At 37.8% G+C, this 26,386-nt stretch overlaps 1 protein-coding gene and 1 non-coding gene across 2 annotated transcripts; both read right to left on the reverse strand.

Moving 5' to 3' along the window:
- Nucleotides 1–1,601: 1,601 nt before the first annotated feature.
- Nucleotides 1,602–26,215, reverse strand: TMEM64 (transmembrane protein 64; the record flags this gene model as incomplete). Its single annotated transcript, XM_037163197.2, has 3 exons — nucleotides 1,602–3,450; nucleotides 16,734–16,889; nucleotides 25,430–26,215. Coding segments are annotated over 3 exons (1,131 nt in total), but the record flags the coding sequence as incomplete, so codon positions are not given.
- Nucleotides 18,334–18,494, reverse strand: LOC119062291 (U1 spliceosomal RNA). The gene has a single exon (XR_005084954.2). It is a non-coding gene; the product is annotated as a U1 spliceosomal RNA (small nuclear RNA).
- Nucleotides 26,216–26,386: the final 171 nt, after the last annotated feature.

Below are 26,386 nucleotides of genomic sequence, written 5' to 3' on the forward strand. Positions count from 1 at the left end.
AGGCTCAGAGAGTCCCAAAGAAGTTGGACCCAAGAAGGAACACACCAAGGCACATCATCATTACATTAGCCAAGATTAAAATGAAGGAGAGAATCCTAGAAGCAGCAAAAGATAAGGGGACAGTCACCTACAAAGGAGTTCCCATCAGACTGTCAGCAGATTTCTCAGACCTTATAGGCAAGAAGGGGCTGGAAAGAAGTATTCCAAGTCATGAAATCCAAAGACCTACATCCAAGATTGCTCTATCCAGCAAAACTTTCATTTAGAATGGAAGGACAGATAAAGTGCTTCTTAGATAAGATCAAATTCAAGGAGTTCATTATCACCAAGCCCTTATTATATGAAATGTTAAAGGGACTTATCTAAGAAAAAGAAGATAAAAAAGATGAACAGTGAAAGGACAGCAAACTCACAGTTATTAACAACCACACCTAAAAGAAAAGCAAACTAAGAGGACAGCTAGATCAGGAGCAGAACCATAGAAATGAAGATCACATGGAGGGTTATCAACAGGGGAGTGGGAGGAGGAGAAGGGGAGAGAAGGTACAGAGAATAAGTAGCATAGATGGTAGGTAGAAAATAGATAGTAAGGGAGGGCAAGAATAGTATGAGAAATATAGAATCTAAAGAATTTGAGACACGTGGACACAAACTAAAGGGAGGGAATGGTAGGGGAGGGGGTGTGCAGGGTGGAGGGGAATGAAGGGGGAGAAATAGGACAACTGTAATGGCATAATCAATAAAATATATTTTTAAAAAACTGTGCCTTCATGTTACTATTTCAGAAACAGCAAATCCATACTATTTTAAGTAAAAAATGAAGTGATTTTATTATATAAATGATGATTAACAGAGTACAGAAAATTTACTTATTTTTTTACCTTTACATATTTACTTAAAGTACCAAGCAACAATTGGAAGACTGATTACAAACTACCAAAAGGTATTTATTTGGTGAAATTATTCAAGTTATAAAATGTTAAGTAAATAAATGTACTCTAAAATACATTAAGTGTAACACAAGTATAAAAGTAGTGATCTTAAATTGATGACAAACTAACCAACAAACAAGAAGCATAAGAAAAATTTTTCTAGTTAGATAGAAAAGAGTGAATCAAATGTATTGTTCACTGTAACATAATTTTAAAAGCCAAACAAAGCAAAAGAACTAAAGAAGCAATTAGAAATAAAAAAAATACTCCAATACTATACTTTTTTCTACCAATAAAGAAAGAAGGATTTGGAGGCCAAATTATGTATTGTCAACTCAGATGGTTTGTACTGAGGTCTTCTGAGTATGGACTTAAAGCAATCCTCTCATTGTTACTCAAAGGTAAGAAAACATATGTATTATGAAGGAAAAGAAAAAATTATACCTGCAATAGCACAAAAAACTTACACATTAAAATCAAATGCACTTCAGTGTAAGACTAGACTAATCTGTTTTCAAAGAATTCTTTTGCATTTTAGTAAATCAGGGCAAAGATTTTACCCTAAAAGAAAAGGCAAGTTGGAAGTCTCCAATAAGTTAGAATCTTCTTGCCAAAAATGAGGTACCTTCCAGAAAATTTGCAGTCATATCTATAATCTTGGTTATTAAAAACAAACAAAACACTGAGTCTTTAAAGTCACAATTAAAGTCTATTAAAAATATTAGGTGATAAATGAATACAGATGTCATATGAATCCTGTGACAAATTACTGTATGCTAAACTCATAAGTACTACTAAAAATATAGTTCACATTTCAGAATTCCTGAGTCTTATCAGAGAAAAAAAAGTACTGAAACAAACTAAACAAACCTACTCAACAGTAGGGCAAATACAGATTTTGGATATTAAGTTTACATCATATTAAGATTATAGTTTTAAAGCTGAAGGCAATGGGACAAATATATATGTACTTCAATGAAATGATAAACACAATTTTAAAGCTTGTGTTTCTTAAAGAGTTTATTTATTTATTTTTCTCCTCTAAAGAGAGAGAAGGGAAAGAGAGGGAAAGAAATATCAATATGTGGTTGCCTCTCACGTGCCACCAGCTGGGGGCCTGGCCTGCAACTCGGGTATGTGCCCTGACTGGGAATCGAACTGTGACCCTTTGGTTCACAGGCCTGTGCTCAATGCACTGAGCTACACCAGCTAGGGCTTAAAGCTTGTGTTTTTAAAAAGGCATTTTGATCAAATAAGGCCACCTGAGTGACATCTTCAATGATGGTAAGCTCAACATTTTAAAGAAAGAACATTTTTATTTCAAAGCTTAATGATGAATGTAAAAAGAAAAAGTATATTTTAATGAAATGCTTGAGTAAGACTGCTGTGGGACCTAATGGGCCTGGGTATGTGCAAAAAGAACCATCAAGGCTATCTTTTACCAGCACCAGTCCTTGGGGAAGGGTCAGCTAAAGTTTCAGAACTTCCAGAAACCCCCTTTAGTTGTTAAACTTAATCACTGAGATAACCTCCAGTTGTCCTCCTTAGCACCCTTCACAGGGTGGGGCAGAGTAATTTCTGTGAGCAGAGCTATTGCCTCCCCTCAGGCTGATGCCACTTGGAGGGGAATACTCTGCCTGAGAAAGATGGCTTAAGGAGATGAACCTAAGGAGAGTAAAGTGATGCAACAAGATTAACTTCTCTTGCTTTGCACATTACACAGTGAAAATATAAGGTTTCTTAAGAGCACTTCATTCTTATGTCTAGGATTTTGGCTTGTGTGAAATGGCGTAAATGGCCCTGCAACAATGCAGTGCCTGCAAAAATACATTCAACTCAAAGTTAATGTCTGTTTCTAACTAGGAAAGCACAGGGAAGCAATGTGGTCCCACTTAAAAAAATAAAACAAAACAAAATCTGTTTATCCTTTCTGGAAAAACTACCAAAGCAAAGGGTACCCAATAGTATTGTACATTTAAAACTGCATACTTTTACTGGTCTTTATAAGTAAGAAAGATGCATACAGCTATTCGGGCACTTTATAAATAAAGACTAACCACAAAAATAACTGGGTCACTTCTCTGTTCATAAGTACCCAGAAAGAAAAAATTAAAAATATTAAAGTGCAGACCAATAGGCCTTTATGGGCATAACAATAATAATGGGGTGCAGCCAAAATTGCATCTATCTTCCAAAACAAGCTATGCAATTTAAAAACTAGTCAGTTTTGTTTGTGTTGTAATCGGGTTAGTCCTTGTCTCTGTCTTTGTGAGGAAACTGCACCTTGGACAGCATACCAGGCTCTCAACAACCTTGCACTTCACTAGAGTCACACAACATTGATTCCAGCTCCAGAGAATGTCAGCATCCGCTTGCTGTATGAAGAGCTGCTGGTATCTGGCTGACTGTCTTTTGTAAGTGAGGTTTTCAGTTCCATTTCACAACTTACAATAGCCGCATTCAATTCCATTTGCGCTCGATGGACAACATAAAACATGAGGCCTATACTTATAATAATCTGTAAATAAAATTAAATGACAATTAATATTTTATGCAGAAAAAGGAAATAAATACAATAAATATTTGGCTTAGAAATGCTTTAAACAGGATGCTTCTCAAATATGCTCAGGTGACATTTTTAAATAGTTCAGAGTCACTTATTCTTCTATTGCCTGATTCTACTGGGAGTATGAGCCAGAATCTATAAGTAACCATTATATGTTGTCAGGTAAACACAGGCAGGTATATATCCCTTCTAATCTATGTAAACAAAATGTTTGTTCCATAACAGTCATACCTATCTTGGATCCAAGATGGTAGAAGAATAAGTGGAAGCTGCACAAACCTCTTCCCAGGATCAAAATGAAATTACAACTAATGAATAGATAAAACACCCTAAATAACCAACAGAATACTAGCTGGAGAGAAGCCTAACCAAAGACAGATAGAAGAAACTGCTTGAGTTCAATGTGTCTGGTACAGAGTGTCAAGGAGGCATGAGAGGGCTGGCTGGGATCCCATGGGCAGCAGCTGAAGTTCCAGAGGGATAGTTCAGCACCTGTGAGGGAGGGCATACCCACTGAGAAGTGTGGGGTCTAAACTTCAAGCTGGGCTCTGCAGCCTACAGCACAGAGCTGGAAAGGAACCCAGATAACATACAGTTGTGAAGAACAGCGGGTATTCTTTCTGCCAGGGAGAGATGGCTGGACACACAGAGAGCCTCCTAAAGGGCCAACACAGCCACTGACTCTGGACTTTGGCAGAGGGATGGCACAGAGTGGACAAAAGATGCATGAGGAAAGTCTGGGTCTGGTGTCTCTATGGAGAGACCTGAAGGAAGAGCCATCAGAATTCCTGTGCTCACTCATTACCCATACAACAGAGGCCATCTTTCCCAGGCAGAGTATTCCCCTCCAAGTGGCATCAGCCTGAGGGGAAGCAATAGTTCTGCTCACAGAAATTACTCTGCCCCACCCTGTGAAGCCAAAGTCAGGTTGCTAAGGAGTACAACTGGAGGTTATCTCAGTGATTAAGTTTAACAACTAAAGGGGGTCTCTGGAAGTTCTGAGACTTTAGCTGACCCTTCCCCAAGGACTGGTACTGGTAAAAGCCAGCCTTGATGTACAGCTTTGTTCTTTCTGCACATACCCAGGCTCAGTAGAGGGAGCAAAAAGTTGTATATCGCTGATAGCTCTGACCAGATTACTCAGGGCCAGTCATAAGTAACATGTGACATACGTGTCAACCAGTGTTTGTAGACCTACCTAATATATATAAATAAAAACAAAGAGGCAGCCAAAATGGGAAGACAAAGAAACAGGCCCCAAAAGAAAAAACAAGAGAATCCTTCAGAAAAACTAAATGAAGAGATACAAGCAATTTATCAGATATAGTTTAGAGTAATGATTATGAGATGAACATGAAAAACAACATAGAAATAATAAAAAATGACCGGTCAGAAATAAAGAATATAGTAGATGAAATTAACAATATATTAGAAGGTATAAAATGTAGGATAGATAACACAAAGGATCAAATCAGTGGTTTGGAAGACAAGGTAGGAAAAAAAAAACAAGCAGAGTAGCAAAAAGAAAAGAGAATGAAAAAGAATGAGAACAGCCTAAGAAACATTTTGGACAACATGAAGTGTAACAACATCTACAACATGGAGCTACCAAAAGGAGAAGAGAGTGAGCAAGAGATCAAGAACCTATCTGAAGAAATAATTATCAAAAACTTCCCAAGTCTGGTAAAATAAAAGACACAAAAGTCCAAGATGTGCAGGGAGTCCCAAATAAAATAGAGCCAAAGAGACTTACATCAAGATACATCATAATTTAAATGGCAAAGGTTAAAGACAGGGAGAGAAACCTAAAAGCTGAAAGAGAAAAGCAAGTAGTTACCTCCAAGGGAGCTCCAATTAGACTTTCATCTGATTTCTTAACAGAAACATTTTAGACTTGGGATTGGCATGGAATATTCAAAATGATGAGAAACAAGGACATACAACCAAAGCACTTTACCCTGCAAGGCTATCATTTAAAATTGAAGGAGAAATAAAGAGCTTTCCAGACAAGAAAAAGGCTAAAGGAGTTTGTTAACACCAAAGCAGTACCGTAACAAATGTTAAAGGGCTTCCTTTAAGAAGAGGAAAGAGAAAAAGAGAGGAAAATAGTTTAAAAATAAAATGGCAATAAGTCTGTATCTATCAATAATCACCTGAAAAGTAAATGGCTTAAATGCTACAACCAAAAGATTGAATGGATAAGAAAACAAGACTCATATGTATCTGTCTCCAGGAGACCCACCTCAGATCAAAAGATACTCACAGACTAAAAGTAAAGAGATGAAAAAAGATGATTTCATGCAAATGGAAAGGGAAAAAAGTTGGGTCAGCAATACCTATTTGACAAAAGAGACTTTAAAATCAAGGCAAAACATTTATGCACCTAACACAGGAGCACCTAAATATGTAAAGCAAATCTTGATGGATATAAAAGGAGAGATCAGCAGATATAAGTCATAGTAGGGGACTTAACACCTCATTGATGCCAATGAATAGATCTCTCAGACAAAAAATCAACAAGGAGACAGCGGCCTGATATAACATACTAGAGTAAATGGATTTCATTGATATCTTCAGAGCTTACACCCCCAAACTGCAGAATATACATACTTTTCAAGTGTAGATGGAACATTTTTTAGAATAGACCACATATTAGGACATAAGTCTCAATGAATCTAAGAAGACTGAAATCATATCAAACATTTTCTCTGACCACAATGCTATGAAACTAGTAATCAATCACAAGAACACTGAAAAATATACAAAGACATGGAAGTTAAGTAACATGTTATTAAACAATTAATGAATGGGTCAACAAGATTGGGGATGAAATCAAGATAACTTGAAACAAATGAAAATAACACAAAAACCCAAAATCTGTGGGAAACAGAGAAAGTAGTTCTCAGAGAGAAATTCATAGCACTATAGGCCTCTCTTAAAAAACAAGAAAAAGCACAAATAAACTATCCAATTTTACACTAAAAAGAAATTGGAAAAAAAAAGCCCAAAGTGAAAGGGAAATGATAAAGATCAGATCAGAAATAAACAAGAGTCTAAAAAGATGATACAAAGATCAATCAATCCAATAGCTAGTTTTCTGATAAGATAAAAAAGACTGACAAAACTTTCACCAGACTCATCAAGAAAAAAAGAGAGAGACCCAAATAAATAAAATCAGAATTGAAAGAGGAGAAAATAATTACTGACACCAAGATGGAGGTATAGGTGGGTACACTTTGCCTCCTTGCACAACCAAAAGAAAGACAGCAATGAATTCAAAAACAAAAAAACAACCAGCACTGCCAGAAAATCTAACTATATGGAAGTCTGACATCCAAGGGGTTAAAGAAGAGACATTTACCCTGACTGGTAGGAGGGGTGGAGATGGGCAGCTGGGGCAGAGAAGATGCACAGCAAGGCTGTTGCTAGAGGACTAGGCAGGCAAAGAAGTGGCAGATAGTCCCACATTTGTATGCAGATAAACTGAGGACAACTGGAGAACGAGATAGACTGAGCAACCCAGGGTTCCAGTATGGAAAAAGAAAGCCTCAAAACCTCTGCCTGTAAAAACCTGTAGGTGTTGTGGCAGTGGGAGAAACTTCCAGACTCACAGAAGAGTTTGTAGGAGAGACCCACAGGGTACTAGATACATACACATAAGCCTACCCATCCTGGAATCAGCACCAGAAGGACCCAATTTGCTTGTGAGGGGGAAGTAACTGAAAGCCAGTCAAGAGCCAAGGGAGCAGCATTGCTCCCTCTTTCACCCCTCTGTCACATACGGTGCCACAACACAGTGATGTGGGTTGCCATGCTTCAGTGAATACCTAAGGCTCTGACCCTTACAATGTAACAGGTGTGCAAAGAAAGCATCATGGCCCAAATGAAAGAAGAGAAAAACTCCAAAAATAGAACTGAGCAATGAAGAAATAGTCAATCTATCAGATGCAGAGTCCAAAACACTGGTAATCAGGATGCTCACAGAAATGATTGAGTACAGTCACAAAACAGAGGAAATAGTCAAGGCTATGCAAAGTGAAATAAAGAAAAATGTATAGAGAAACAATAGTTGAAGGGAAGGAAATGTACTCAAATCAATGATCTGAAGCAGAAGGAAGAAATAAACATTCAACCAAACAAAAAGAAGAAACAAGAATTCAGAAACATGAGGAGAGGCTTAGGAACCTCCAGGGCAACTTTAAATGTTTTCAACATCCAAATACTAGGGGTGCCAGAAAGAGAAGAGGAAGACCAAGAAATTGAAAACTTATTTGAAAAAATAATGGAGAACTTCCCTAACTGGCAAAGGAAACAGATTTCTAGGAAGTCCAGGAGGCCCAGAAGGTCCCAAAGAAGTTGGACCCAACAAAGCACACATCAAGACTCATCATAATTACATTAGCCAAGATTAAAGAAAGGAGAGAACCTTAAAAGCAGCAAAAGGGAAGAGTTACCTACAAAGAAGTTCCCATAAGACTATTAGCTGATTTCTCACAAAAAAAAAAAAAAAAAAAACCTCACAGGCAAGAAGGGGCTGGAAAGAAGTATTCAAAGTCATGAATACCTACATCCACAATTAATCTATCCAGCAAAGCTATCCTTTAGAATGGAAGGGCAGATAAAGTGCTTCCCAGATAAGGTCAAGTTGAAGGATATATTCATCACCAAGCCCTTACTGTATGAAATATTAAAGGGACTTATCTAAGAAGAAGAAAAAGATGAAAAATATAAATAGTAAAATGACAATAAACTTACAACTGTCAACAACTGAACCTAAAAACAAACTAAGCAACCAAGTAGAACAGGAACAGAATCACAGTACTGGAGATCACATGGAGTGTTATCAGTGAGGAGGGGGAGTGAGAAGAATGGGGGAAAAAATATAGGGAATAAGAAGCATAAATGGTAGGCAGAAAATAGACAGGGGGAGGTTAAGAACAGTATAGGAAATGGAGAAGCTGAAGAACTTATACGTACAACCCATGGAGATGAACTAAGTGGGTGAAGAATGCTGGTGTGAGGAGATGGAGAGCTGAGGGAATAAAGTATAGAAAAATGGGACAACTGTAACAGCATAGTCAATAAAATATACTTAAAAAAAGGATAACCAACACCAAAGAAATACAAAGAAATATAAGTAAATATTATGGACAACTACACACCAACCAAACGGACAACCTAGACTGAATTTCTAGATGAATTTCTAGAAACATATAATCTTCCAAAATTAAATCAGAAGAATCACAGATCTGAATAGACAGATTACAACTACTGAAATTGAAGTATTTAAAAAACTCCCTACAAACAAAAACCCTGGACTGGATAGCTTCACAGGTTAATTTTACCAAATATTGTGGGAAGAACTAACATCTCTCCTCCTCAAACTATTTCAAAAAATTCAAAAGGAGGGAAAGCTCCCAAGCTCATTTTACAGGGCCAGCATTATCCTAATTGTAAAACTAGATAAAGACACTTCAAAAGAAGAAGAAAATTACAGGCCAATATCCCTGATGAACATAGATACTAAAATCCTCAACAAAATTGAATACAGCAATATATGAAAAAGATCAATACCATGATCAAGTGGGATTTATTCCAGGAATGCAAGGTTGCTAAAACATTCACAAATCAATAAATGTAATTAACCACATAAACAAAATAAAGAATGAAAATCACATGATCATATCAACAGATATGAAAAAGCACCCATTTATGTAAAAACTCTCAGAAATGTGGCAATACAGAGAACATACCTCAACATAATAAAGGTCATATATGACAAACCCACTGCCAGCATCATACTCAATGGGCAAAAACTATAGGCATTCCCTTGAAGATCAGGAACTAGACAGGGATCTCCACTTTCCCCTCTTGTATTCAACATAGTACTGGAACTTCTAGCAATAGCAATCAGACAAGAAGAAAAAATGAAAGGCATCCAAATTGGCAACAAAGCAGTAAAACTGTCATTATTTGCAGATGACATGATACTGTACACAGAGAACCCCAAAGAATCCACCTAGAAACTACTAGAAGTGAGATAAATAAATTCAGGAAAGTAGGAGGATAAAAAATCAGTATCCAGAAATCAGTTGCAATTTTATAAGCCAGTAATTAACTAACAAAAAGGGAAATTAAGAAAATAATTCCACTCACAATTTCTTCAAAAAGAAATAAAATACCTAGGAATATATCTAACCAATGGTGTAAATACTTATACTCAAAAAATTATGAGACACTGTAGAAAAAAATTGAAGATACAAATAATTGGAAGCCTATACCATGTTCATGGATATGAAAAATTAACATAATTCAAAATGTCCATACTATCCAAAGCAATCTATAGATTCAACATAATCCCTATCAAGATTATAATGTTGTATTTGACAGAACTAGTATTTCAAAATAACAAGTATTGTTAACAATACTTCAACAAGTACTGATAACAAGTATTTCAAGCCCTGGCTAGTGTAACTCAGTGGATTGAGTGTGGGCCTGCAAACCAAAAGATCGCGGTTCAATTCCCAGTCAGGGCACATGCGTGGGTTGCAGGCCAGTTCCCAGCAGGGGATGCACAAGAGGCAACCACACATTAATATTTCTCTTTCTCTCTCCTTCTCTTCCCCTCTAAAGATAAATAAATAAAATATTTTTTTTAAAAAGTATTTCAAAAATTTTTATGGAACCACAAAAGGCCCCACATAGGAACAGTAATCCTGAGTAGAACAAAGTTGGAAGAACCATGCTATGTAATATCAAAGTATACCATAAGGTCACAGTAATCAAAACAGCATGGTTCTGGCATAAAAACAGACATATATCAATGGAACAGAATAGAGAGCCCAGAAATAAACCCATACCTTTAAAGTCAATTAATATTTGACTGAGGAAGCAAGCACATACAATGGCCTAAAATAGTTTATTCAAATATAAATGGTGTTGGAAAAATTGGATACTTGCAGGAAAAATAAAACTAGACCACATTCTTATACCATATACAAGAATAAATTCAAAATAGACTAAAGACTTAAATATTAGACCCCAAACCATAAAAATCCTAGAAGAAAACATAGAAAATAAAATCTCAGACACTGCTCATAGCAATATTTTATTCGATATATCTCCCCAGGCAAGGGGCACAAAAGAAAAAACAAACAAATGGGATTATATCAAACTAAAAAGTTTCTGAACAGCCAAGGAGACCATCAACAAAATGAAAAGAAAACCCTATGTGGAATGTAAGAACATACTCACCAATTAATCTGATAAGCAGTAAACATCCAGAATTACAAAACTCAACACCTAAAAAAACAAACAATCCTATGAAAAAAATGGCCAAAGAACCTGAACACACACTTCTCCAAGGAGGTCATACACGTGACCCACAGACACATGAAAGGATGCTCAACATCACTAATCATCAGAGAAATGCAAATTAAAACCACAATAAGATATCATCTCACACCTATCAGTATGGCTACCATCAATAAATCAATAAACAAGTGCTGGCAAGGATGTGGAGAAAGGAGAACCCTGTTGCACTGTTGGTGGGAATACAGATTGGTGTAGTCACTGTGGAAAGCAGTATGAAGATACCTCAAAAAATTAAAATCGAGTCTTCCTTTTGACTCTGTGATCCCACTTCTGAGAATATATCTGAAGAAACCCAAAACACTAATTTGAAAAAACATAAGCACCCCTATGTGCATTGCAGCACTGTACATAATTGCCAAGATATAGAAGCAGCTCAAGTGTGCATCAGTAAATGAGTGGGTTAACCAAGTATGGGACATTTACACAGTGGAATACTACTTAGCCATAAAGAGAATAAAATGTTACTCTTTGTGACAGCATGGATGGACCTGGAGAACATTATGCTAAATGAAATAAGCCAGTCAGAAATAGACAAATACCATATGATTTCACTTATGTGGAATCTAATGAACAAACTGAACAAGCAAAATACAGACAGACTCATAGATAAAGAACAGTGTGACAGCTATTGTGTGACAACAGTGTGGCAGGGGGATTTTAGGGTGTGGAGGAATTGAGCAAAAAGGAACAAGGACTCATGAACATAGCAACAATATGGTGATTAGAGGGGTAGAGTGGTGTAAGAGGATTACATGGTAATAGAAAAATACAAAAAATAAAAATAAAATACTATTAAATAATAATTTAAAAAGAGAAAAGTCAGACCTGTCTCTGCACTAACAAGTTTCCTTTAGGAATAAGATGTGCTCAACAGAGGTAACTGCTGGCTGAACGTCACTGATATAATTAACATAGCTTCTATCTCTGTACAATGATAAATGCCCACAGGGATTTCTAAGCCCACTTAGAAGCACCACCATTTGCAGATGAAATACCTAGTGCAGTCAAAATTAGAAATATTAAGACCCATGGAAAACTAAAATTCCAACTTCAAAAATTAACAAGAAATTGTTGAATCTGAAAGTCTGTAGTTAGGAACAAATAAAAACAAAAGAAAACATGGCGATGGGTTGAAAATGCCACTCAAAGGGATTCTAGAGGAAGCATCACACAGAAAGTGTGGTTCTAGTCTTGGTTTAGTTGCTCAATAGTGATGTGATTTCAGTGAAGTCCCTAAAGCCATGTGGCTTTGATTTCTTGCACTCAACAGGAAGCTGTGGTCCCTATGTTTTAGCAGGCAGCACGTAGTTCATCAGAATGTCTCAGCAGCCATCTCTTCTAAGTGGTATTTATTCAAAGTTCTTTTATAAATCAGTTTTCTAGAGCTTAGAACCAATATTAAAAGAGAAAGAGGGTGGGGTAGGTGTTGTGTGATGTCCAAGCGTTTCCAAAGGCTGCTCAAACCACAGGTAACCCTAAAACAGAACATTGCTGTATTAAGCCTACCCATAATTTTAAATTTTATAGGAACAGTGTTCTAACTCCAAGTGCTGAGGGTGGTGGGGGTGAGGTAGAGGCAGTTTGGTGATGGAGGAGAGGTAGACTTGGAACAGGGGGACCTGGAACTCGGTCAGGGGGAACCATGAAGCACCTATTATCACTCAATACAATTCTAAGCAAATTAGATATTTTAAAGGTAGGGCTTTGAAGCTTGTTTCTTCTCTAACATGTTCTCAGAAAAACAAGATACAATTACTAAAAACCCTAAGTTTGATACTTAGCAGTGCAAAGTGACACCATGTAGAGATAGAGAAGGAAACACTGTTAGAACTAATGGGGAGAGATGCTAAGCATGGATGAGATGCCAAGTCCTGTTTGAGACAAGCTGGATTCGAGGTGCAGTGAATGGATCTGAAATAGGGAATGAAGCCTGAGCTGAACATTTACTAGGGCCCTAACACAGACAAACATAATAGCAATGGATGTACCAAGAAGAAGAGTTTTTAGAGTGAGACTAGAAAGCTTTGGCTATATATAGTGTTGAGAAACACTGATTTAGGGATGAGAGGAGGAAAAGATTCTGGTAAATGGACCAGGAAAGTGGAAAAGAAATCAAGATGCTAAGAGAAGAAGGTGTTCTTGTTCTGCAGTCTGACTGAGATGAGGGTAGTGGCAGATGTGGCAGCTTAAAAAACAGATGTGGCAAGACAACAGGAAAGAGGCTCAGACCCAGAGGCAAACCTTTCATTTCCCAGCCAGGTAAGCTGGATCCATGCACATGGAGATGTCCTTCTGGACCCCAGGGCCTGTTGGTTTGTAGTGGCTCTCCACATGCCACTTTCTAAGCTCAGTAGAGTATAAAATTTAAAAAATGACTTTTAAAAAGTTTCTTTATTAAAACAAAAACTTCAAGCACAGGATCTCTTCACCATCAACTAGAAAGCATGAGCAAAACATGGGAGGTTAGTAGAGTTCTCAAATGGAAACTGAGGGGTTTTCCATTTGAAGACCTGATTTTGCTGTTAAGCAAGAAGAGAGTCTATGAAGAATTGAGAGGCAAATAGAGGAAAGAGTCAAACTGTGATGAGGGGAGATGGATTAGAAAGTGTCACTAAGGAAACAGCTGGGATATGGAGCAGTGCTGAGAGACCAGCTGATGTCTGTAAACAATCTGTCTGGTTGTATAACTTCCCCAAAGGAAAAAGTGCAAAGCAGATGAGACAGATTTATCCAGAGTAGGGCAGGTGGGTGGACAGAAAAATATGGGCAAGGACAAGCATAACTGAATGAACAGACCATGGGATCTCAGCAAGATTCCTACATGTGGGAATCTTGATTTGGAATAGTTGTGCCTCCTGTAAGCATCTATGTGCTATTGCAAAATTCTGTGGACACTATGGACTCTGCAGACAGCTTTAAAACTGTTGCAGATTTGTGGTTCATTTCTAGCTAATGTGAGAAGTATCACAAAGACCCTAACTCCACCAACTGTAACTAACCTTCCTCCTTTTATCTTATGCTAATTTCCCTCTTTTCCCCTCGCTTTTCATTTATCTTCTGTGAGCTGAACCAAGTCCTTTCAGAAACAAATTTAGTTGTAATATCAATAGATCAGATCAAAGCATAAATATGTCTGCACTTTTTTGTTTGTTTTGGTGATTTGCCTAGGTTAAGAAATATTTGTCTTTTATCCATTTGTATCCTAAGGTTAAGTTTGCCAGTTTATGCAAAGTAAAAAAAAAAACAAAACAAAAAAAAAACAAAACAGTGGAAAAAGAAGACCCTACACTTTAAGATTCACCACTGACAAATGCCTGCTGTAACCCCAATGATTGCAGGTAGTTAATGAGATGCATAGAAATATACAGTACTGAAAACCTTCTGAAAGCTGTTAACATGAGGAATTCTAACTACTCAAAAACATAATGCAAGGGGAAAAAAGAGGTTTTAAGTGGATTACTCATTTTCAAGAAACTAAAGAAAAACAAATATGCTTAAATTTATACTAAACAAATCTGAGAATGCAGTGTATATCAGAATATTATAGTACTCAGGATGATTCTAAACAAATTATTACATAAATATAATGCATACAAAACTTAATAAGTGATTACCATTAATAAAAATAAACCAATTATAATAAAACTCCAAACCTAGATTCAGATTATTTAAAAACATTTAACTCTGAATTAAAAATAGTAAAGAAAAAACCCTGACTCTCCAAATATCAAAAATATTACAAAGTTTTCCTTCACAAGTCCTTTTATTGACAAGCTTTATTTATAGTTCATTATAAACATTCCTGGGTTTACTGTTTACTAGGCTTGTACTGCATAAGCATAAGGGAAATCAGTCTGGCTTTATTTATCATAGCAATGTTGATACAAGATACAATAGCTTCAAAAACAAGAGAAAAATGTCATTAATAGTATATCTGTAACATGATACCACATATTCAGTAATAGTATGAATTAAAACTAACAAGTACAGTATAAATAATTTTGGTTGGCTGTCTAGCTAGTACTATTGTTCAGCAGACTATGGTTCACTGGTCATGAGCATGAATGGTCTCTAGAGTCAACTGCCTCATCCTGTCCTTACATCTGTAACCTTAGACAAACTACTATCTGCTAGTGTGCTGACTAACAAGCTCTTGGAGATCACAGGTTGGGAATCTTGACTTGAAGCACCTGTTATTTTCCATGGTGTAAATATTTTTGCCATGATTAATTTTAAGCTACAAATGTTACATCACTGAGGGAAGTACTGTGAAGAGACGTCCACAGTGGTCTTGAGGTAATAAAAGTAGAGACCTCCTACAATTTTGCTAGGAATTAAATGAGCTTAAATATGAGGTCTGTCCAGAAAATGTGAAGTCATTGTTAATATAATGACAATGTTTTGCGTGCCTTCAGTGCAACATGGCAGTCAAGGAGAGTGGACTGGAATAAGCAATGTGTGAACAATGACACTTTCACTGTACTAGTTAGTAGGAGCAGTAGATGCCATTGAGTGAACATGTGTATTGTGTGGCCAGTTGCATTCAAAATACCTGTGTGAGTATAGCAACAAGTCTGCATCAGATTTTGTGTTAAGCTTGAACATTCTTCTGTGGAAACTATTCAGATGATTCAGACAGCTGCAGCTATGGAGAACTGGTGATTGGCAGCTTCATCATGACAACACACCCACTCACGCATCATGTCTGGTGCAAAGTTTTTTGAGAAATATCACATCACCTAGGTGACTCAGCCCCACTACAGCCCAAATTTGGCACCCTGTGAATCTGCGCTGCCTTTTCCCAAAACTAAAATCACTTCTGAAAGGGAAGAAATTTCAGACCATCAATGATATTCAGGAAAATATGATGGGGCAGTTGATAGAGATGGGGAGAACTGTGTGAGGTCCCAACGTGACTACTTTGAAGGAAACTGAGGTGTTATCGTCCTATGTACAATATTCCCTGTATCTTGTATCTTCTTCAGTAAATGTCTCTATTTCTCATATTACATGGCTGGATACCTTCTGGACAGATCTTGTATATGGCATGTAAAGCACTCATTAAAGGTTAGCTATCATCTTCATCATCAGCATCATCTTACTAAATCATCAAAATTTATGATAATTTTATCCTTTGGTATGTCTCAGGAGTAAAATGTATCACAACTAAAGAAATAAAATTTTAAGTCTTCCTATATGCAATTTAAAAGCACTGAATAAATGTGTCTAGATAGCAGGACTCTCCTCTGTTATCAACCTCTAATATGGTATTATATATACCCCAAACTATATTACAATTTGCATGGTAATAATACTGCACTATAAAAATCTTATTTAGATTTACAGCAGAATGCTTTACTTTTTATAAAGCAATTACTTTCTGGAAAACATTTGTTCTACCTCAAAATATACCAGAAAAAAATTTATACTGCCTGTATAATATTCTAAAAAGTACCAATAGAAGAGTTCAATAATTTGAAGATAAAGTAAGATAAAAACCCAACCCCACTAAATCTCACTAAAATTATTTTTAGAAACAGTAGTAACGCCTTGCACTAACTCAAAATAGAGCATTTAGTATTTGATGTAGTGAGGACTTCGAAAATAATCACTGCAGAAAGAACCTGGTTTTTGTTATTCCCTTTTTTGTTTAAGAGAATATTCATAAGTATCAATTCAGTTCTATATACTTTCATATAGCCACACAATAAAAAATATGTTGTCAAAATACTAAGTAAAATGAAAGAACAAAAAAAGACATGAAAAGGAAAAATCCTCTTAAATTATTTTCAATAAAATATGTTAGGTTTAAAACAACGTCACACAAGGATAAAAAAGGAAACCCCTGGCCTTCAACTCACCTGTAAACAAAAAACAAAATATCCACTAATGGTCTGTTCTGTGATGACATCTTCCATGGTCCGCAAGGTGGTACCGAGGTAGGAATTCAGGAGCTGGGTAGGAAGCAGTCCCACTGAAGATGCCATCAGATAGTTGGGTAAAGAGAGATCAGTCATCTAGAAGACCAAATTAAAGGGAATGGGATGATGACTTATTACCAAGAAAACTTTCAATGTTACATCAAACTGTGTGTATAAGTCTTGCCAGTGGTTTTTCCTTGGGGATAGAGGGAGCTGAAATACTTTACAGAGACCTAACTATTAAAAATAATCATAAATGGAATAGATACAAATATAGAATATTCAGAATGAAATACAGTTAAAACATTTTGAATATTCTATTATTCTAGATTAAAAGATAACATGACTATCTCTTTTTTCTTACATGTACATAAAATGTGCACAAATGGATCACTCTGTAAAAAGTCTTCCTCATGTCATTCTTCTTCATAACACTTAAATGGCAGTCTGGTCACAGGTCTTTGAAATCATGTCTGGTGCAAAGTTTTTTGGGAAATATCACATCACCTAGGTGACTCAGCCCCACTACAGCCCTAGAAGGACTTCCCAGTGCTGGAACTCCATCAGCTATACCCTGTCTTGGAGCATCAAAAATTTTATCTGTAAAATGAGGATAATAACTGCCACCCTACATGATTATTGTCAGGTCAGAATCAGAAATATTTTCCAGCAAATGCCTAGAACATGAGTGACACTCAAAAAAGGTAGAAATTATTATCATCATGCAATTCCACTACTACTGTGTGGATGCAGCTCAATTTAACAATTCTTTTGGTGTGGAACATTTAAATAACTTCCTTATGTTTTTCTTTGTATGTATGTGATTATGTATTCCTTTGTTGCCATTATAAAATTTTAAAAAACTATAATGAAAACCCTTGTACACTAACCTAACTATACTAACTACACTAACCATTATAGGAGTCAGTGTCCAAAATATTCCATAAAACCCATCTCCCAGTATTCACACAGTCTGTGATCCTTTCCCTATAGCTCAGGCTATACCTGGTAAGGTGTTTTAAGTAGCTCTATGGATAGGCCCAAGAGGTGAGGAACGGATGTCTTCAGGGAAGGGAAGCAAAGACCTGAGGCCTGTCCAGAGGCAAATTATTCACCAGTCAAACCTTAAAATGACTGTAGCCTGGCCACACCTTGACTGCAGGTGTTAGAGAGAACTGTCAGAGGCACCCAGGGCACTGCAAAGGGATTCCTGACCCACAGAAACTGAGATAATTTATTGTTTAAGCCACTCACTTTTGGAGTGAACTCTTACACAAGTTACTAATACAAAGTATTTTTCCACTTCTTTTAGGAAATTCACTAGGAGTGAAAATACTGGATCAAACTGTAATAACTGCTTTCCCAAAAAATGTCCACAAAGACTTACATACCTATCAATAAGTAATATACTACTGTCCATTTCATTATATCAACTTTAAGTATGAAATTTCAATCTTTCCCAGTTAGACAAGGATAAAAGTATTTCATCGTTGTTTAATCTGTACTATTTACACTGGTATTAGTTTTTTTCCTTTTTGCCAGTGAGAAAATGAACACAGTCCCCCACACCACAAATTATGCAGTTAAGTTTCCCACATTTGGGGAAATTGCAAGGGTCAGCACATCCAGAGTACAATGGATAAGTCTCGCCCTGGAAAAACCACCTTTGTGATCACGGTATCTCTCCTGCCAGGTAAATATAATAATATTAGTTTTAAATATACTTGGTTTTCTATTTGTATTTCTTTATGGCTTTATTTGTTCACGTCTGCACCTTTTAAAATTTGAATGTTAAGTATTTTCCTTATTTACTCATAAGGGCTCTTTATATAGTAAGGGCAATCTTTTGACTATTCTATGTTGCAAATATTTCCCTCTACAGTGTCCCTTACATTTTAATTTTGTTTTGGCATACAACTGTTTCTACATTTTTATGTAATCAAGTATTATGAATCTTTTCCTATGATTTTTTCATTGCTTTTAACTTTAGAAAAGTCTTTTTAGATCCTAGTGCTAGTTTTTACCTATTATTTCTTTTTTTATTAAATTTTCCTTTGTAACATTTACCACTTATTCCTCCTAGAATTTACTTGGCTTAAACATGAGAATATAAACTATTCCTCCCCTTCCCCAATAACTAATTTTCCTAGCATTAGTTGTGGAATAATTAATAACTTTTCTCATGATTTGTGATGTTTACTTTATTAGAAATAAAGTAATTGTATATACCATGATCTATATGGGGCTTTAATATGGTCTACTGATAGCTTAAATCTTGTACTGTAAAGACTATCAGTTAATATCTTTATTTCTCTCCTTTTAAAATATTTCTCTCCTTTTAAAAATTGTCATACTATTCTTAGTTATTTCTTGTTACAGATAAATTTAGGTTACTTTGTCATTCAAAAAATATTACTCAATTTTATAAGGTAAAGATTGTGATAAATTTACAAATTCATCTGGATAGAGCTAAAATCTTCAGAATATTCAGCATTCTTATCCAAAATGTTTCTATAAATTCTCAGAATATTTTACACCTCTTATTAATATTTACTAGTTTTATTCATGTATTATACATGATATTCATTTATTTCCAAGCATTTTATATTGTTGTTGCTACTGCTATTAATTTTAAGAATGACTTTTCCATGTCCTCACCTTGGTATTACTAGTATGTGAGAGTTCTGGTTCTTCTTTCACTGCAATCTTATTTTCAGTAAAGCAACATTCATCTGCACTCACAGATGATTAACTAGATGCAGTTCTGCTGGTTTGGAAGTTCACTCACAACCCGCTAACTAATTACTGACTCAGCAACTGCCCCACCAAGATCTCAGTGGCATCAACAGAGACGGAAAGTTACAACTAACCTACCTTGAAGGATTACACATGACAATACACACCAGCCCTTTAGAAACAAGCAAAGTAGGAGCCTTGTGTGCACAGCATTAGAGTGAACAGGATAAAAATTAGCTGCAGGAAAGGGGCCAACAGTGATCCGTGGAAGAAGAGGCTTTGGAAACAACTCTGAAAGGTATATCTGGGTTGGTAGGTAGGTGGGATGAGGAAGAGAATAAACAGGAACAAGACAGTGGGCAGGAAAGCATGGGCTGTACTGGACACTAGCATGCAGTCTAGGTTGTTTCTAGGGCACATGCAGAGGAATCCTGCAGAATGGGAAACCCTGCAGATGGGAAATGTACTTGGGTGATGCCTGTAGGGGTCCTGGAGTGACACTGGGGGGGTCTAGTTAAGGAAAGACATTAAGTGGGGTTAAGTTTTAGGAAGTTTCCTGACAGTATGGAACTCGTACTGGGATAAAGGACTTTTCTTTAGAATAAACATGTTAAATATATAAAATAAGTAAATATGACAAAAATTAATCTTATAATAATATTTTGCAGTTAGTAATAAAACATTACATGTTCTAGATATTATCTTCAAAGTGAATATATAATGTCAATGCAAATATTCAGACCATAGTTTAAATGTAATGAAGTTTCTCCGAATAGTTAAAAAGATCTTTACAGAATATGACAAACTATAGGTTTATAATTTTTACTCATTCAACAAAAATTTATCATATGCCTTCTCTACACAGGGCCCCACTCTAAGCAGACATAAAGATACAAATATAGAAAACCACAGCCATCTCTGTGGTCATTTTAAGTCATTTTGTGATATACTTAATGACAAAATGTTCATTACATTCAGTAAAAGGTCATAAAACTCATTTATAAAATTTACTTACAATGTTACAGAAGCAAAGCATTGCATTAACAAATACAAAGACCAGAAAAATAAACACTAAAATACTGACTGTTTTCTTCTTCAAGTAAAAATAACTTGTACTTTTCAAAGTTCTTACAATGAACACTTATTTTGTAGACAGAAAAAAACAAATACTGTTAAAATAAGTTTTTAAAAGGCTTCTCTGCTTTTAAAGATTTTTTTTTAATCTAGGAAGAGATAAAAGACTATAATACAATAGGCTAGAGATACAGATTTGTGAACTGTAAACTCATTTGGCACAGAAACTAGGAGGTCTTTGAAAAACTCAGCTCTTCTCAGACCAGAAGAACCCGGTAAGTCCAGGACTCTCCCATTTACCAGTAGTTTGATCTCGGATTAGCTACTTCACATACCATGCCTAGACTGACTTAGCTGTTAGGTAAGGATTAGGGTTGATGTGAGCATTAAATAACATGCATGTTACAAGAACAGAGTCTTGCATTTAGTAAGTGCACTATAAATATTTTTAAGTTAAAAAAAATCTCTGAATGTCGGTGTTCTCATTTTGGCATGCAGATAGAAAGAAATAGTACACAATGAACAAATATGTATTTTAACACAGCTACCCAGCAGGTATTAAACACATTTTACAACAGAAAGTATGGGTCAAAAAAAGTAACTATAAATAACTAAAGATGTCACAGTAAATGTTAAAACCAAGTCTGATTTCAACTGTGAGGCATTTGTTCCCTAAAGAACTCAGCTTCTCCATCACTGATACAACCTTGAAAGGCTGTTGTGATGATTAAGGTATTTCATGCATAAAATTCTGCTCTGTAATATGACATGGTATATAACATAGGAATAAGAGGATCTTTCATGCTATGGTCTATGTTTTTAAAGTTATTTTAGGTTTCAAAGATTTAACGATTGAAATAAAATTTCCCACATGGATTTAAGAAATAGAAACGATCAGTCTTGACTTTTTAAGTTACTCTATAGCCACAGAGAAAAGAGGAAGAATTATTTTTAGGGTCTCCTGTGCAATGAGAACAATAAAATTGTTCTCCCTTTGCAACTCCCTTTTGGAAGTTGCAAGCACTGACACAAATACTATTACCTATAAAAACCCAATAATCATGTACTATTTTTTGAATTAAAGGTAACATTTCACAGGTGGTAACTTTAAACTTTAGAAGTCCAGATGACCCCAAGTGGGCATCTTAAAGGAGAGCCTACAAGAAATACTTTCAGGTTTACTAAATTCAGAATGAAATGTTATTCCTGTGAATGTTTCCAGTTTTCAACTTTATCAACAATTTCCTTCTAGACAGCTTTACTCTTTTAGAATTTTATCTCCTCCTATACCTGCATTAATTGTCCTTTCTTATCAAACCAGTTTCTTTTCCCAGCAATTGATAAACAGAAAACCCTAAGTTTCAAGGCTACAGACAAGATTTGCTGTTTTAATCAGAATTATCATATCTACCTCTTAGAGTGAGAAGAGTTATATAAATTAATGTATTAAAGGGCATGTAGTAAACTTGGGATGGCAGAAGAGAGGCTGGAGAATAGTTATGAGGGCTTGAAATTTGTCCTGATGAAAAAAGAAAACCCATTTGAGGGTTTTCTGCAGGGGAGTACCAAGATCAGACCTGGCAGCAGTAAGACCTACAGAAACAAGATTACACAGAAAACAAAGGAGAAAAAAGCTTTAACTATTTCCTGGCAGAAATATTAGTGCATCTTTAAAAGAGGAAAAAATTTAAATGTGTGGGAAATTATATTTCTTATGATCTAAGAATTGATACTCTAAAGTTTACGTAGTTATTTTCTATTTAAAGAGTTTCCAGCCCTGGCTGGTGTGGCTCAGTGGACTGAGTGCCCACCTGTGAATCAAAGGATTATTGGTTTGATTCCCAGTTAGAGCACATGCCTGGGTTGCTGGCCATGTCCCCAGTAGAGGTGAAGTGAGAGGCAACCACACATTGATGTTTCTCTCCCTATCTTTCTCTCTCCCTTCCCCTCTGTCTAAAAATAAAAAAATAAAATCTTTTTTTTTAAAGTTTCCAAAGTGGGCTGTCAGCCTGCTTATCCCTTCCTAACACACATAGGAGCAGGAAGAATTATGGTTGAGAACAGGTAAGAAGGAGGAAAAGCCCTTCCTTCTTTGGTAAATTCACCTTTACAACCAGCTCTTGCCTCTAAGTGTAAAGGCCACTAGCTACACCACTGATAACAGTAACTGCTAACAGTTACTGAATGTTGACTATGTGCCAGGGAAAATACTGCCTTCACTGCACTAGTTCAATTAACCCTAACTCAGCAGACATTGTTGAAGGTTGTCTGTTTCTAAACCTGTGCCTCTCAGGACCACTACACTTCAGTCCTCTTTGAGGTGAGACCAGATACATTTCTTTAATCCATGGGCATTGAGAAAATGACTAGGAGGGAGGGGGCGGATAATTTAAAATACAAGAAAGGAAAAAGAAAATAAGAGAAATATGCCTGGAAAAGAGGGCAGCAGTGGAGGGCCAAAGGAGCCTGGGAGTGGAGAGGGTAGGAGCAGAATGAAGGTCTCAAAAGTAGAAGGAAAAGTCACCCTAAAACAACATCCACCTAAGCTTTCTTTTCACTTACATACCATAAATGAATTGAGTAAGCTGTTCAGGTTGAATGAACAAGATGTATAAGACTTGGCTTCACAAGGCTCTTTATGCATGACCACAAGTAAGAATTTTCAGTGTGATGCACCTTATAAACCCAACAAGCTCACCCCTCAGCTGTGCCAGCTCAGAGGGAGGTAGGGGCCCACCCTTAACAAGCTCCAAGACAACTGAGCCTCTGATTCTTACATGATAAAATTGTGCTAATAGCACCTATTTCAAGAGACCTTTTTTTCCTTCTTTTCTCTTGACCCCACAATGCCAAATTGAGAGTTGTCCCTGGGGGCAAGCTGTTTCAACTACATAATTATCTTAATTTGCACATACAAAATACAACTTCTTACTCACTTAATGTTAAAGAGACATTATCAAAAGCACCTATTTTTAATTAATAAATATGTAATGAGTCCTTATTCCTTATTATATAACAAAAGGAAGAAACAAAGCCATCAATGACATCTTGTCATCAGACTATAGTATGAAGTTTGACTCTATCATTTATTTACTACCTAGGTGACTTTGGGTAATTACAGTAATGTCTACTAAGGTCAAGATGTATTAACACATGTTTGTTAAGCCAGGCTCTATTACATGTATTTACCTGATGTACTCTTCTTAATAATCCTACAGAGTGGTACCACTAGTTTCCCCATTTACAAATAAGAGACTGAAACACAGAAAGAATAAGCAACTTGACCAACAGAGTCTGAGCAGCAAGACTCCCTGCACCAGCTCTGTGTTCCTTACTATCCAACAATGGACTACATGGCACACACAGTCACCTGCTGCAGGGCTGGTTTAAAGGCTAGACCAGTGAATGGAAAGAACCTAGAACAGCATGACCACAGCAAATGGACAAGAAAGGGATAAGGATTATAAGGATACAAGTATACTGAGGAACTAAGCAAACTTCCTTAGTCCAACCATCATTCAAAGTCTTAGGACACTTGATATTACCTGAGCTTGATGAAAGTTAACGTTTACACTTCTTACTGTAGGAGGTTGTGAAAGGGAAAAAATGAACCCTGAGTCCCTACCAATCTCCTGTAAATAAATGCCAAACTTGATCTCTACAGATAACACCTTATGTACTTCCAGGCCTCCACCAAAATTCAGTCCAGTCATTGATGCTGCTGGTTAGAGGCAACTCAAGATTTGCAAAAGGATTTCAAGAGAAAAGAAGAAAAAATCTTAATTTTGTCACAAAGAGGAAAGCTTTTTAGAATTATTATTAATAGAAAACAAAATGACAAAGTTTCTAGAGAGTAAAAATTATTTATTTTCTAAAGAAAACAATGTGCTAGAACCACTAACAATATATAATGCAAGCACTTCTATGGTTTTGAAAGCTATCTCTGTTTACTCTCACACAGTTTCTCTAAGTCTAGGTGAAAGGCTGAGTTCTTGAAAAATTTCTGCAAACTCTGCAGAATCAGTTAATTTGGGGAATTCAGTAATCTAGTCCAACCCCACAGGCAGGTAGATTGGTAATGTGTGCCCAAGTCACATCAACTGTGTGAAGAGGAGTCCTTTCTTGCAGGGCGTCAGTCTCCTCACAGGCAGAGATTCTGTTCCTCCATCAACTGCAGAAGGAGCAGACAAGCTACAGGAATTTAAGTACAATAGCAGAACATACAAGGGCAGAAAGTCTGGAGGCGTGTAAAGAAGAAAAACATGCTCACTGTGCACACGGTTACCTGGTGATTTCAAAATGAAGTTCCTTCAAAGAAATAAGGATGAGGATTTTCCTCCTTACATTGTATTTAAAGCAAATTAGGGGACAAAGACCTATTACAATTAGGAAACCGGGTGTGGAGTCAGCAGCTACAAGCCCCAGTGTTTACCTCATGTCATTAAACAGTGTAGTCAAACTGATTCAGGCGACAGAGAAGGCTAAAAATGCAGCTGTTACCCGTTGACTGTTGCAACGCTACTACAGAACATGAAAATTGAGCCTCAGTTCAACTGGAAATGGACATTTGCTTTCATCTCCAATTTCAGCCACGAGGGCTGTTCAACCAAACGCGTGCAGAAACGGGTTATTCTTCCTCTGCCAGACTCCCACTGAAGGCCTGTCCCTGATCAGCCTGCTGTGAACACTCCCAGGCTGCCAGAAAAAGTCACTGTAACTGATACTGTTGTCAACCTCTCGCTGGCACTGATCCCATAAAGCGCCCTCTCAGGCGTCCCAACCGCTTTAACACAAGCAAGAATAGGAGGGCCGCGGACGTCACTCACCGAGAACACTGCGTTCTGTAGCCCAAAGGGAATGGGAGTCAGCCTGGCCAGCGCCACCACTTTGAGGCCGCCAGCTCCCTCCACCACGCGGATGACCGCGCTCAGCCGCTCGCTGCCCCTCACCCGGGCGGCCACACGAGCCGCCAGCAAACGCCGGCACACCACGTGCGCGACGCCGGTGCCGAACAGGACGCCCGCCGCCATGAGCGCCATGCCCAGTACGAAGCCATACAAGTAGCCAGCAGCCACGCTGAGCACGATGTAACCCCAGCCGCAGGGGAACGATACCGCCACAAAGCCCAGCACGAAGAGCAGCAAGCCCAGCAGCGGCGGCAAGCCCTCGGCCCAAAGTAGCAGGTGCTGCAGCGAACGCCGGGCCAGCGCCAGCGAGGCCAGGCCCAGCGCGGCCAGCAAGCAGCCCAGAGTCAGGCCCCGGCAGCTACAGGCGCCGCCCGGGTACCAGCAGCGCGCCCGCCCCACCTCGGCCACACCGCCCACTGCCCCTGGGCCGCCCGCCGGGGCCGCGCCCTCAGCCGGCAGCTCCGAGGCGCGGGCAGGCCGGGGCACTAAGACCAACGCTGAGCGGGGAGTCGGCCACGTCCGCCCTCCCTGCCGCAGGGTCCGACAGCTCGGCGTCCGCACGCGCTGCCTCAGCCAGCCAGTCCCTCCGCCGCGGCGCCAGTCAGGCGTCGGCCCTCCAAGGCGCCGCGTCCGCTCAGGGGCAGCGAGGCCCCATACAGGCCTGGCGCCGGGCGGCGGGAGTGGGCGGCAGGCAGTAGGCGGCGATCAACAGTCTGATGGGCAGAGGGTCTGCCAAGGGTGGATAAACCGGGGACCTTCAGCTGCGAGCCCGCCCCTTTCCGGCTAGGGGGCGGGGTTCAGGAGTGGGGCGGGGTCTGGCGCCCTCGTCCCTCTGAACCCGCCCCTCGTGACGCACAGAACGACCCGGCCTGGGGC

This window comes from Artibeus jamaicensis, unplaced genomic scaffold, assembly GCF_021234435.1.
Source record: "Artibeus jamaicensis isolate MK-2021 breed Jamaican fruit bat unplaced genomic scaffold, CSHL_Jam_final contig_386, whole genome shotgun sequence".
In the NCBI taxonomy this organism is placed as follows: Eukaryota; Metazoa; Chordata; class Mammalia; order Chiroptera; family Phyllostomidae; genus Artibeus; species Artibeus jamaicensis.